The sequence below is a fragment of the Ascaphus truei genome, chromosome 1, assembly GCF_040206685.1.
Source record: "Ascaphus truei isolate aAscTru1 chromosome 1, aAscTru1.hap1, whole genome shotgun sequence".
Lineage (NCBI taxonomy): Eukaryota > Metazoa > Chordata > Amphibia > Anura > Ascaphidae > Ascaphus > Ascaphus truei.
In genome coordinates, this window is record NC_134483.1 from 43,213,449 (window position 1) to 43,227,997 (window position 14,549).

Below are 14,549 nucleotides of genomic sequence, written 5' to 3' on the forward strand. Positions count from 1 at the left end.
GGCTTATCTACCCATGCAGCTTTAAAGATCATGTGAAACACGTCTGTAGAAACTGGTTTGAAAACCAACATGTTGGTAAAAGGAGGAGATTGTATAAGAAATAATGCAGGCTGTGAAATAGACATTTAGCCCGTGCCCGGTCAGAGGGGGACGTGATGCTCTGCAAAGGCTCATCAGGCAGGAAAGAGCTAAAAGGTGCAAAATATCCTGCAGAGAAGAAAAAAAAAGAAAAAAAACGGCAAAGTGGAGAATGCAGATTCTTTTTTTTCGTTTTAAATTTACAATAATCCTCAAATATCAGTTAGCATGCAAAACACTGAAAATTCTCAGCCCGAGAGGAAAATATCAGCAAAAAAAAAACCCCACACACACCAGAAATAGAAATCTATGTTTGGGGAGGAGCGCAGGGTTACTGAATTTGTTTTCCACAAAACTTATAGCCAATTCCCCTTCCCGAGCTGCATATGTCATAAGGTATTGCAAGTTATATAGTGTCACTGATAGGGAGGGGGAGGGGGAACACATTCTCTGATGTTCTACAATGATAAAAACAGCATACAGTACAGTACTAAAGAAAGTGAGTGCAAGAGACAGAATTATAGCAAAATGATAATGCTAAATATACTACCGCAAACCTGCGCAAATAATAAAAAGACTCCGCAATGAGCACCGTTCCTACGGGGGGAGAACACCGACAGAATATACTAAAGAGCTATATATGAGAAATAGGTAACAAACCTGTGGCCAAGGTCCACTATTTTGGGGACTACGTCAATAGAAACACAAAGCTGGGCTGCAGAATATATATATATATTCTTGAAGACCGTTCACAACCTGACATTTTTTTTTGTTTGTTAAAGAACTCTCCACAAAAAAGTTGAATTACTGTACTTCCGATGTCTCAGGAATACTTGAAGCGACAGGGATAGTTTCCCCTCACGGTCCTTCGTACCAATTTATTGATCAATCTCTCTCCTTTGGGGAGTCTGGACCATTTTTATTAAATGGGGCTATTCCACGAGACACCTTCTGGCGCCGAAGCACCTCACAACCCATTGTCTTGAGTCGTTTGTAAGAAGTTTTTCGCGGGCGGAAGGAGTCTTATGGAATATCCCCGATTGCGAAATACGTCTCCTCAGCAGAAGAGACATACTGGGGTTTCCCTGCGTTTGTTTGAAACGTTCAGATACATTTTTTCATGGTGCAGATTCATTACATCACATTCACATGATAGTCTCTTTACCGTGCCAGAAATCCTTCAGTTATCTATGTAAAACCATCTTCTGTTTGCAAAACACAGTATAAAACCATCACAGATAAAAGGTATGAGTGATATACTGTACAAGTAAGAAGCATTACTTAGTCAGTGCTGTTTGAACAGCTAATCCCCCCTCCCCCCCCCCCCCCCCCCCCAGTCAGCTGTGGCTCCCTTTTGGGATCACAAATACCAGTTTGCTTAGTGATTCTGTACTGTGACCCGAATAGCAAACTTCAAGCCGGACACATGATACATGATACATTTATGGGGGTAAAAAAGTGACAATACAGCTTTACAAAAACCCTGTACACGATGTTAAGCTGCAAGTTTAATGCATTTGGGAAATGACAGTTTAAAAAAAAAATCTGGCAAAGGAAGCTAGAGAGCGAGCAACTGCATGCTCACTTGCTTGCCAAAATCTAGGACAGGGGTGTGCAACTCGACTCCTCCAGGCCCCCCCCCCCCCAAACAGGTTTTTAGGTTACCCCTGCATCAGCACATGTGGCTCAATCAGTCCCTGCTTCAGCACAGGTGGCTCACTCTGTTTGAGTGAGCCACCTGTGCTGAAGCCAAGATCCTAAAAACCTGACCTGTTGGGGAAGGGGGGGGGACTGGAGTTAAGCGCCCCTGGCGTAGGAGACTAGCTATTGTCAGGTACGGTCACTAACCAGCATAAATTACTTTATGCCAGTGCAAATGCTGTTAGTCAACCTAGCATGTGTGAAACGTGTAGGTGCACCCATGATAGCTTTCCGTCTCTACTCTCCTAGACAAATAGGTGTGAGGATTGTGACACTTAATACTGATGCCAAGTATACAAGAGGGGTTTCACACAGTTTGCTTTGCCTACTGCTTGTATCCCAATGCACTGGAGGCACCGAAAACCTTACTAGTACTGGACCTGAAAATGTATAGTGCGCAATTGTTACTTTGTATGTAAAAGGTTTATAGTTCCCTAATCACCTCAAGGCAGTAGTTTCTAGGAATCCTTGGGCATCCCTAAAGGGTTCAGTGCAATTGTATCAAATACAGAAGAATGTACAATGCATCTGATCACAGAGTGGCTATTAGAGATGGTTGGTGGTTCCTCAGAATTGCCCTTAAGATAACTTAACCAAAAACAGGTTTCAAACCACTGCCTTAAAGCTGCAGTCCAAGCAATATCCTACATGTGGGTTTTTCTTTATTTTTTTATAAATCCGTTCTGTTCTATGAGAAAATAAGTGTAGCATTTGTTAACCACTGTAAATGACATTTTCAATGTATTATAATGTAACAAGCATTTTTTGTTTCTATAACAACCATTTACAAAGTCACATCCACTTCCTCTTCTGAAACAGGCTCTGGCACACCCCTTTTTGAGCCCTGCCCTCTCTCTAGCACTGCACCAATTGTATCTAGTGGCTGCCTGGTCACATGATCTTCCCCACAGAACTTTGCACCTTTAGTTCTCTTCTGCTGCACTGACAGCCATTTAGTGAGCCCCGGAGCCGAATCTTCGCCGATTGACCACAGGAGAACGGATTGATTGGGAACTTAGACAATTACTTATTTTATGGATTGTGTTAATGCACATTTAAAAGGAAAAATAAAATACCGGCAGCTTGGACTGCTGCTTTAAGGTCTATGCAAAGAGTACTTTGATGCACTGTACTTACTATTTTCTGCTTGTGTCAGATGGAATTATTTGGTAATACAGTTTCTACACAAATTTCTGAGACACAACAATTCGATTTATCCTATTTGCTCAACCAATAAACACCTCCTACTGAAACAATCACAAGTTGATACATGGGGAGGGGTGGGGGAAATAGGGGATATATAGATAAATAGATCTTTTTTAACATATTGATTTTAAAGCAACAATTTGTTATTTTGCAATTGTTATAATGTATTTTTTTTAAGCAGGGGGACTGTGGAGGTGAACCCCGTTAATTTCAGCTACAGAGACCCCTGCTTCCGGAGATACTTCCCTCCGAAGTAGGTGCGGGTAGCTGCTCTCCTCAGCTACCAAGGGGTCACAATATGTCCGCTCTTCAAAAGATTTCCCGCCCTGCGGACCAAAGGGAAGCCGTGACGTCATCGGTGCGGCTTCCTATTGGCCCATGTGACGTGGGGGCTTTACATTTAAAACCATGTCTGCTCAGCCAGAGCAGCTACCTGGCACCTACTTCAGAGGCAAGTATCTCCGGAAGCAGGTGGTCCCCAGAGCTGAAATAAATGGGAGGTTCAGTTCCCAGAGATACTGTATACTCCCTGGTGTTGAATAATAAATAAAATAGAAAAAACACACACACACACACACACACACAAACACTTATCCATCATTCTATATAGAACTCTAACTAAAAGAATACATTAAATTAACAGAAATGTATAGCTGTAAATGTGTGAGTTTTCATGTACCTGTTGCAGGAGAAAGTTCATCCAGCAATTTCACCATGCCTTCGCCCTGCATGGCAGTCCACATCTTAATAGGAGATCCACCACCAATTTTACTATACTGGTGTTGAATTTTTGGTGTGCGGCGTTTGGCAATGAAAGGCGCAAGTTTACTGAAAATATACAAACATTTTTTCATTATTTCACTATAGGGGTTTTTTTTTTTTCATTTTCTTTTTACATTTGTCAACCAAAATGATTATAAAAAGGAGCTATTACATAAGAGATGTTAACTAGGCCCTCTAACTTAATATTTAATAAACAGTTTTCATTGCTAGTGGTGTTTATATGTAACCCCCTGTATCTGCTATCAGACCAGGACATGGCCCTTTTAAGAATTACATTCCACTGGACCATGCGTTGCGGGCTTTTGATAGAGAGTTGCCCCACTGGACCAGTGCATGCAGCAGGGCACAGCAGAGACCAGAACCTGGCAGTGCAGAGGGAAGCAGGCAGACAGAGGCTACTACAGAGAGATTAGGGAGCCCAGCTGTGCAGAAATTACACCAGGTTGGAGTGGATGAACTAACCCACAAATGATATAAACTGCAGTTATATTGCCATCACAGTTTGATCTTTGTGAAGCACCAGGCCTGCAACACACACACAGTTTATGAGCTCCAGCGATTGTGCTAGCACACAAGGATCTACAGGCCAGTACCCCATGATTGAGAGGCCGGACAGAGATAAAAGTTATTATTTGTTTGCGCATCGTTCACACTGTTAGTATAGTTCGTTTAAGTATATATGTGTATGGAGTGCTTCTGAGATTAATAGTCACCGTACTGATTCATATGAGAAAGGTAACACCACATATTATAGCTATATGAGTAAAGTATATAAAGCTTGTTATAATTCAATACCACTGTGTTGTGTCTAGTCACTACAGTATCACACAAAATGTACTACAAACTATAAAAATTAAACAGTAACCCATAGGACTCAGGCTCCCACCTCAGTGATAGGCCATATAATCTGAGGTAAAATAAAGAGGGGTTACATATATATGCAACATTTTTTTATAGAATTATCCAGGTACAGTAAATAGACTTCAAACATTATTTAACTAGACATTCCCTTTATTAAATATGATTATACTGTAGTTCTATAGACTTCTAGGCAACATCAGCAGATCATTCCTTTCCTACCTTTGTGCTGGAAGAGTCATAAGGTCTTTGTCCAAAAACAGCCGTAGAAGGAAGCCATTGACATCTTCTAGAGTCTCAGGACCTCCCATGTTCAGCATAAGGATTCCAGTTTTGGGTTTCCTGTGTGGCATATAAGGTTCCATATTAGAGCGATGCCACACATTTGTGTTTCATAATGAACACTTATTGTAGCAAGACTTCCCTGTATTCGTGGATAGATAGCAGCCCCCCTATGATTATTAAAGTATAATTTTATCAATTAAATACAAGACCTGGATCCAGACAGATCTGATACCCAAATGAATAGGAGGGAATAGGGGGGAAGTAAATAAATGTTTGTCAACCTTTTTTTTGATTAAGGAACCTATAATTATATTGTGAAATTCGGTGGAGCCCCAACCTCTCTAATATCGCATCTGAGATCAGATGCATTGTAAGGGACCCCAACCCTCTATAATATCGCATCTGAGATCAGATGCATTGTAAGGGACCCCAACCCTGTCTAATAGCGAGTCTGAGATCAGATGCATTGTAAGGGACCCCAACCCAGTCTAATAGCGCGTCTGAGATCAGATGCATTGTAAATTGTTCTGTATTTGGTACAATTGTCAAATAACCTGAAAATTGTAGGGAACCCTTTAGGGATGCCCGGGGCACCCCTGTTGAAAAACATTGAGCTAGAATTTGGCACATGGGAGAAAGCAGCGGAGTAGATACAGCACTACACGAACGATCAAAAAGTTGCAGCTGAACAAAAGAGCCAACTTCCTGTCCACACAGCCCAACCATAGTGGTCTTCATATATTTATCAGTCCGCTTTTTAGTTGCGATATTTCAGAATGGGTGTCATAACATTGTAATACGTTCAGTGGCGGACTTCCCATTAGGCCCGGGGCCTAGGCTGGCAAAATTTGGGGGCGTCAAAAATGTCCGCACCCATATACTTTTGCCACACTCTCGGGCCTGATGGGTAGTCATTTGGCTGTTGCAGCCACCTCCTTACCTGCCACCCCCCTCCTCCTGATCCGCAGCATCAAATGACACCGCGGGCGTCACGGCGTGTTGTTGCATTACCATGGCAACGTAATGCCATGTGACGTTCGCACCGTCATTTGATGCTGCGGTTCAGGAGGGGAGGCGGCAAGGCAAGTAAGGAGGTGGCCACAAAAGCCAAGTGCCTAGGGCCGGCGGATTTTGATAACCACGGCTGAATACGTGTCAAACTGGTAAAAAAAAAAAAATTAAAATATGGAAAAATAATAATAAAAAAAAAGTATAAAAGATTTTACGTTATCTGTACAACAGACACACAGAAACATAGGATACACGACCTATACTTGGATCAGGTACTCTAACCCAGCGGTGCACAAAGTGGGGTGCGCAAGATTTTTCTGGGGGGGGGAGGGGGGCGGCATTGCAGGGGCCCCGCGCTCTTCCCCCACGGCAATTAAATGCCGGGGGATCGCGTGAGGCCCCTGCAACTATAAACTTACCTTGTCTCTGCCGGCATCAGGACTCGTGTCCATGGCAACGCGGCATCAAATGACGCCGCGCGAGGTAGGGGGGGGCACCACCGGAGCATAAGAGGCAGAGGGGGCCCAACAAAAAAAGTTTGCGCGCCCCTGCTCCAACCCATGAGTAACATGTGAAGAACTACCTCTTATCGGGCTGAAAACGCGGTTTGGCTTCACTGGTTTGTGTTGCAGTAGTAGCAGCAGCTGCAGCATTTGAATTCCACCGCCGCGTCCCCAGAGCCTTCTTCTCATTTTTCAGAGCTACAAAGATAAAAGCATTGGTCATTCCAAGCAAAGATCTAACACCGTGAGTTTTCAGCCTTGTAGAACTAAAGAATACCTTAACCCTTTGCACTGCTGGCCCTTTTGGCAGTGAAAGGGTTATCGTGTTTTTCAAGGGCCCCATTAAAAAAAAATTCTGACAACTTTTGTGAACCGTAACCCTATTATCCGAAGTATGGCAAACTACTACTTACACAGTCTATAAAAACCCTATGCACCATGCTGCCTACCGTGCACTAACTATAGTATACTGCAATGGTGAAGCGCTTTGAGCCCGCATTGGGAGTAAAGAGATATATGAAATAAAGTTATTATTACCATTACTGTGGTACAGCATTAATTCCTATACAATCTAACAAATTTATATATTCTATACTGTTTTTAAAGCGACATTATTACACTTAATTTATTCATTTAAAAATTTTTTAAATAAAGAACCGCTCCAGAAAATAAAATTTTTGGGTCTTTAACAGTAACATTTCTGTCACTAGAAAATGCGATCTCGGAGGTAGAAAACCAGCATTTGTAATCTCATTCAAGTATTTGGAGGTATCTCACATGATTTATTACTGTGAACAAAGCAAGATTTTCAGCGTGGTATTTTTAATGAGGGCAGATTATTTTAGAAAGACACTGGTATCGACTTCATGCAGAACAATTGAAATTCTCTGATGCAGCATTTGAGTATAAAAGCGCCTACACAATGCATAGGGTGAATTATTCAAGTTTCTGGCTGTAAAACTAGCTCCAGATCAGCTTGAAACAAAAAAAAGTAAATTGCCAAAAACAGGTAAAAAAATAAATAAACAAACATTGGAAACATTGGTTTCTTCAAATTCTTTGCTGACCCCTGGCTGTGAAGCGCAAAATGTATCACACAAAAGGAAAACTGGTTTGTTGTGTTTTTTTTTTTATTTATTAGGTGAAGAAGCTTCACATTTTTAGATTCTGTCTTTTGCACAAATATAAATGTGCATGTCTTTAAAAATAAATTAATAAAAACATGTGTTTGAGTTTATAGTTATATTTGATAAGTAGTTACGTAAAAGCATATTTTCTGTGGAACCAATATGTATGTTGTTGGTAGATACAGAATTAACCCCACTGACACAAACATCCAATCTCTCCAGTTAGGAAGTCTGACTCTTCCAGGCCCAGATACACAAAAGGGTGCGAAGCGAAATGGGAGTAATGATGCACTAAACCTTAGCACCCTTTTGTGATCTGGGACCTGGACTTTGACCTTCTTAGACCCTAAGCTATGTCAAGTTTAACAGGCCCCCAAAATTAGACGATTAGATGATTCTGACTGAAGGGACCATTGAAATATAAACATGAAACTGAAATGCATGAAAAGCACTGTTATATACAAAGAGGATGGTGTAAAGCTAGAAGGATCATGTGTTTGCACATCACATTCATTTTAATATGAAAACATTTTCTTTCGTGACTTTGAGGCAGCAAAATCATTGATGTCTTCAAATGAGAAGCTACGGAGTTGGTCAGGGACTCTTCTTTTTCCCAAAGCTTCTTTATCATCCGATTTTAAATTTTTTAAAAAAAATTAGTCCCCAAGTTGTATTAATTAGGGTATGCACTGGTAATAAGGTCAGCACTGTTTCCACCTGTTCTTTCCTTGCACAACTGTAGTTCCAGTGACAGGCAGCAGATCAGTGAGTGTGACTGGTGCTGTTATGCAAGGGCTCCATTGTGTAACTGACAGCACTGCCTTAGCTAATCCTACAGAGAAAGTGGCAGCTCTCCCATGGCACTTTTGAGGGTAATTTGCTCATGAACTCACAAGCCTTTTGTTAATAACGCCTATGAGGTCGAGTCCCCGCTGGTGCTGAGCGCGCTCATGCTTGGAAAGCACTCCAAGCATGAGCGCCGGGTGTCCTGCAATACCACGCGGACGGGGGGGCATTGCGGGTAGTTGAGCGCACGGGAAAATATAATTTTTTTTGTTTATCTAAGCACCAAGCGCGGGTGAGCCCGTGCACGAGCGCGCACAGCGTGAGCGGGGACTTACATATATCTATATATGTAAGTAACCGCCGCAAGCACCGCCCGCTCAGCGCCAGCGGGGACGCAGCCTGAGGCTCAAGTGGGTGCAGTAGTCTAGTGGCAACCGACTTAGGGTGCCTCCTACAGGATGTAAGGATGTTCATGCATATAGCAGATTCAAAACACTTCTTTCTGCATCACATCTGCAGGCTGAATCACCAGAGAACAAACACATGGTATCCTCACACTGTCATACTAATCAACACCTACAGACACACAGGGCATCATGCCCTGGCTTAACCCTTTCACTGCAGCTACAGACACAAGCCTTAGTGACAGTAAATAGGGTAGGGGCGATTCATAGTTGTTAGATAACTTTCACATCTGTTCTAAAAGTGATCAGTAAAGAACATGTATACGGTTTATTTAATAACATGATAAGGGAGGGGGGAAGATTTCCAAAACCAGTATGCAAAACCGGGGCATCTGATAGCATGCAATCGGGGGTCCTTAGTGCATGCAACTGGGGAGGGATCTTACAACTGGGGGGGGGGAGGGATCTTACAACTGGGGGGGGGGGGGATATTACAACTGGGGGGGGGGAAGCAAGGCAGGAATCTTACAACTGGGGGGGAAGGGGTGGGAGTGATCTTACAACTGGGGGGGGGGAGGAGAGAATCAGGTCCTGTAACAGCAGAGTTTGATCAGGAAATGACAAGGTTAACATGCTCAGTATGGTGGGCGGATTGTGTCTGCAAGGAGGCGACAGAAAGACAAAGTGTTTGTGTGTGTGTCATGGTGATCACATCAGCACATCCCTGTCACACTATGAGCGAGCCAGGGATCAGTAAACAAACACAGGAAGCACACACATGCAAGAGGACTTACTGTGACACAACAGCCGGTGTGCAGCTCTGAAGGCAGCAGCCATGTTTGTGTGAAGTATAAGCATTCCCTTAGTCTCCTGCTGCAGCCGGATACAGTGTCCCTCTCCCAGTGCTGTCTGTACAAGCCCAGCCGATCACACACCTCCCTGCTGCATGAGACACGGAGCATGGGCTGCACATGAGGCTGGTGTTGTGCACAGGACCTCCCACTGGGGGGCCTGTCATAACCATCCACACGCCCACCATGAATGTCAGCATATCCATCAACACACCCACTATGAGATATCATATATCCATACACACACCCACTATGAGAAATCATATATCCATCCACACACCCACTATGAGAACAAGAAGTCACATCCACCCACACACCCACACACCCACTATGAGAAGTCATATCCATCCACACACCCACTATGAGAACAAGAAGTCACATCCACCCACACACCCACTATGAGAACAAGAAGTCATATCCATCCACACACCCACTATGAGATGTCATATCCATCCACACACCCACTATGAGATGTCATATCAATCCACACACTCTCGGACAGCCCTTATATGATAAGAAGTAATACAGGAGCCTTTGCAGGTTTAGAGCAGGGCTCTTCAATCAGTTCTTGAAAGGGGCCAGATCAGAAAACATTTAGGAGTAGAAGGGAAACAAGCTTATTGTAATTTAATTTACAATACATTTAAAGACTTAAAAATATATAATATTTCAAAATGTTGCATGCATTAACAACTGTGCCATGTATACTTGCATTACTTTAATTTACAAGTGAGTTTTAGTGTGAAAAATTGCACTTTGGTCCTGATAATTTCTTGCTTCGATTGTAAGCTCTTCAGAGCAGACTCCTTTTCCTAATGTATTGAAGTGCTTATTCCTATTATGTCCCGTGTGTTACTTCTGTATCGCGCTATGTACATGGATGGCGCTATATAAATAAAGATGTACATACATACACAAGGCTTCAATATCCATTATTTATAGGGTGACCAAATTTTCAAAATGAAGAACCGGGACACAATAAAAAAATTATTTATAAAACAAATTACATCACGTGACGCACCACATTGCCATGACAACGAGACACTAACGTCAGGCGGTGACATGTTGCCATGACAATGTGGTATCACGTGATGCCTCGGTATCATAATGCGTCCCGTTGATGGGGGCTGCAGTGTGTGTCTGTGTGTATAGGAGGTGGGCTCTGCAGTGTGTGTGTGTGTGTGTGTGTGTGTGTGTGTGTGTGTGTGTGTGTGTGTGTGTGTGTGTGTATATATAAATAATGAAGACATTAATTAAAATTAAATAAATAATAAATTGACAAATTAAAATTAAATAAAAATTTTTAGGCATTAATTAAAATTAAGACTTTTAAAAATGTGACCTTCCTGACCTTACACTTTGCAAAATAGGGTCTCTTGTTCTCCTCGTGGCAGTCAGTGACATCACTGCCATGCAGGGCCGCAGACAGCTTTCCTGGGGCCCAGGAAGAACATTTTCACCGGGGCCCTCTACCCACGTTTCGGCGGCCTTGCGAGAACCCCCCCCTCTCACACACCTCCTCACTCTCACCCCACCTCATACTCCCCAGTCACCCATTCCTCCCCCCCCCTCTCACCCATTCCTTCCCCCCTTCTCTCTTACACCCCCACCCCCACAAATTTTTCTCCCCTCCCCACACTCAACCTCCCTCCCCAATATACGTGCACACACAGTGACACACACACACAGTGACAAACACACACAGCCCCCCCTCCTCATACTTCCCCCTCCTCTCCTCATACCTGCCCCTCATACCTCCTCTCCTCTCCTCATACCTCTCCATCCTTTCCTCATACCTACCCTCTCCCCCCTCCTTATATCTCCCCTCCTCATACTTTCCCCATCCCTCATACCTTCCCCATCCCTCCTCATACCTTTCCCATCCCTCCTCATACCTGCCCCATCCCTCCTCATCCCTGCCCCACCCCATACCTTCCCCTCAGCTCCTCATATCTCCCCCTCCCCTCCTCCTACCTTCTGTCACAGGACTATAGGAGTGCTCACCACAAACCGGACTGGACCGCGAGGCCGAGGTGGGGATACAGGAAAACCCCCGCCCTACAGCCGCGTGAGAGGGTCCGGTAAGCAGAGTAGTGTGGATAGCCTGGTTCGGGGCAGGAGAGTGTAGAATCGTAGAGGTACTTGCCAGAGTCCGGGTCGGAGAGATCAAGAGTAGTCGAAGTCCAAAGCCAAGGTCGAGGAGAGGGTAGAAGTCCGTAAGGCGAGCCGGGGTTCGAGGGTGCCAGAGGTCGGGAGACCAGGTTCAAGCAAGGGTCTGTAATGGAATACAAGAGCAGACTGCGAAGTAGCTTGTAGCAAGCACAACCAGAGACTGACTATGCTCAGCAATCAGCTCTGGGCTGGTAGCACTAAATACTGATAGGAGCCAATGAGAACTACCAGCGGTGATGTCAGATGAAGGTAGAGCGCTGATAGGCTGAGGCAGGATACAGGGCAGGTGTGGGAGGGACAAGTACATTGGCGGCAGTGGAGATGGACATAGTGGCGTTCGCGCGACGATGGAATGGGAGGCGGGAGCATGCCAGGAAGGCAGAAGCTGTCAACGCGCGCGGGGGTCTGCCCCGGCGGCGTACATGTGCGGGAGCCGATGGAGGGAGAGAGGAAAGACCACAGGACCGGGCGCCGCGCGGCCCGGCGGCGGAGGTAAGGGCAAAAGCAAGCGCCGTGGGTGGCGGCCTTACAGTACCCCCCCCCCCTTCAGGGTTGGACTCCGGACGATCCATACCAGGCTTAAGCGGAAATTTGAGATGAAATGCCCGGACCAGCCTGGGAGCGTGTACCTGGTCTTGCGGAATCCATGCCCTCTCTTCGGGTCCAAAACCCCTCCAATGTACCAAATATTGAAGACCTCCTCTTGAGATACGAAAATCCAAGATGGACTGTACCTCAAACTCTTCTTGTCCATTGACCAGTCTGGGACGAGGTGTGCCGTATCGAATCTGAGGATTGGGTATGAATGGTTTTAATAGAGAGCAATGAAAGGTAGAGGGAATCTTCATAGTTGCAGGTAGTTTCAGTCGGCAGGTAACCGTATTAATCCTCTCCAATACAGAGAATGGACCGATAAATCGGGGTGCCAGCTTCGGGGATGTGACTTTTAACCGTATGTTCTTTGTGGATAGCCATACCTTCTGACCCGGGGCATAATTGGGTGGTTTCTGACGATGGCGATCAGCCTGTCTCTTCTGCATAGCCGTGGCCCGTCTGAGATTCTCCTGAATCCTAGACCAGGAAGCTTGAAGATCCCGAATCCTGTCTTCTGCGGCCGGAACTCCTGTACTAGGTCCAGACTGAGGAAGGGTGGAGGGATGAAAGCCAAAATTAGAAAAGAATGGAGACTGTAGTGTGGACTCATTCCTGAGATTATTATGAGCGAATTCTGCCCATGGGAGTAGGTCGAGCCAATTGTCCTGAGAGTCAGATATGAAACAACGAAGGAACTGCTCCAGGGACTGATTGGTTTGTTCAATTTGACCATTGGTCTGTGGGTGGTATCCCGAGTAGAAGTGAAGCGCCACATAAGTTTTTTACAGAAGGCCCCCCAGAATCTTGAGACAAATTGCGACCCATGATCAGAGACTATGGTTTGGGGTGACCCATGGAGCCTGAAGACTTCCCTCACAAATATCTCGGCAAGTTTAGGAGCGCTGGGAAGGCCTTTGAGTGGGATAAAGTGCGCTTGTTTAGAAAAGCGATCGACCACTACTAGTATCGTGTCCATACCCTTAGATTTGGGGAGGTCGACAATAAACTCCATCGAGAGATGTTCCCATGGTTGATCGGGATTGGGAAGGGGTTGCAGGAGTCCTAGAGGTTTATTCCGTGGTATCTTGTTTTGTGCGCAGGTGGGACATGCCGAGACGAAATTCTGAATGTCCTTGCGCATGCCTGGCCACCAGAAGGTTCGTTGCAAGAGGTCGATAGTCCTTTTGATCCCTGGGTGACCTGCCGTCTTGGCCGCGTGCCCCCACTGCATTACCTTCTGGCGGAAGGTAGGGGGGGTGAAGAGTCGTCCAACTGGCACCCTGAGACCCTGAGGAATCTGATCTTGAACCTTGGTGATATCCGTCAGTGCGTCAAAGGTATTGGCCGACAGGACACATTTAGGAGGAAGGATAGTCTCTTGAAGGTCCTCGGTTTTATCTTCTACAGAGAATTGACGAGACAGTGCGTCCGCTTTAACATTTTTAGAACCTGGGAGGAATGAAATAAGGAAGTTGAACCGGGTGAAGAAGAGGGACCAACGTGCCTGCCGGGCACTCAGACGGCTGGCAGTCTCAATATATAAGAGGTTTTTATGGTCCGTAAGGATGGTGACGGGGTACTCTGCGCCCTCCAGCAGGTGACGCCACTCCTCCAAGGCCATCTTGATCGCGAGGAGCTCACGGTTACCGACGCCATAATTCCGTTCTGCTGCGGAGAACTTCTTCGAAAAGAATGCACAGGGATGCAATCTGGCCTGTGGGTTCTTCCTCTGGGATAAGATCGCCCCTCCCCCTATGTCTGAAGCATCCACCTCGAGAGTGAAGGGTTGTGCCAGATCAGGATGCACCAAGATAGGTGCTGTGACAAAGGCTTCCTTGAGAACCTGAAAAGCCATGATGGCCTCGGGGGACCACAGTGCGGGGTTGGCTCTCTTCTGAGTGAGGGCTGTGATGGGTGCGACCAAAGTGGAAAAATTCTTTATGAACCTGCGGTAATAATTGGCAAAGCCTAATAACCTCTGTACCGCTTTCAGGGAGAGGGGTCGGGGCCAATCCAAGACAGCATTCACCTTGGTAGGGTCCATCGCGAGTCCAGTGTCTGAGATTATGTATCCCAAAAATGACGTGGATGACTGGTGGAACTGGCATTTTTCAAGTTTGGCGGACAGATGGTTCTCCCGCAAACCTCTGAAGTACTTGTTTGACGTGCCGTGTATGTTCCAAGGGATTC

General features: G+C 45.2%; 1 protein-coding gene across 2 annotated transcripts in view; it reads right to left on the reverse strand.

The window, feature by feature from the left end:
- FECH (ferrochelatase) overlaps nt 1–9,743 on the reverse strand; it is a 35,011-nt gene extending 25,268 nt beyond the window's left edge. Inside the window, exons 1-4 of one of the 2 annotated variants that reach the window (XM_075586998.1) lie at nt 9,537–9,743; nt 6,506–6,623; nt 4,849–4,968; nt 3,665–3,813 (exon numbers count right to left, since the gene is read on the reverse strand). In XM_075586998.1, coding sequence (XP_075443113.1) covers nt 3,665–3,813; nt 4,849–4,968; nt 6,506–6,623; nt 9,537–9,600 — 451 coding nt within the window. In that variant the 5' untranslated portion in view covers nt 9,601–9,743. The remainder of the gene's footprint in view (nt 1–3,664; nt 3,814–4,848; nt 4,969–6,505; nt 6,624–9,536) is intronic. The other variant, XM_075587008.1, reaches the window with a different exon arrangement.
- Between the last annotated feature and the right edge of the window lie 4,806 nt (nt 9,744–14,549).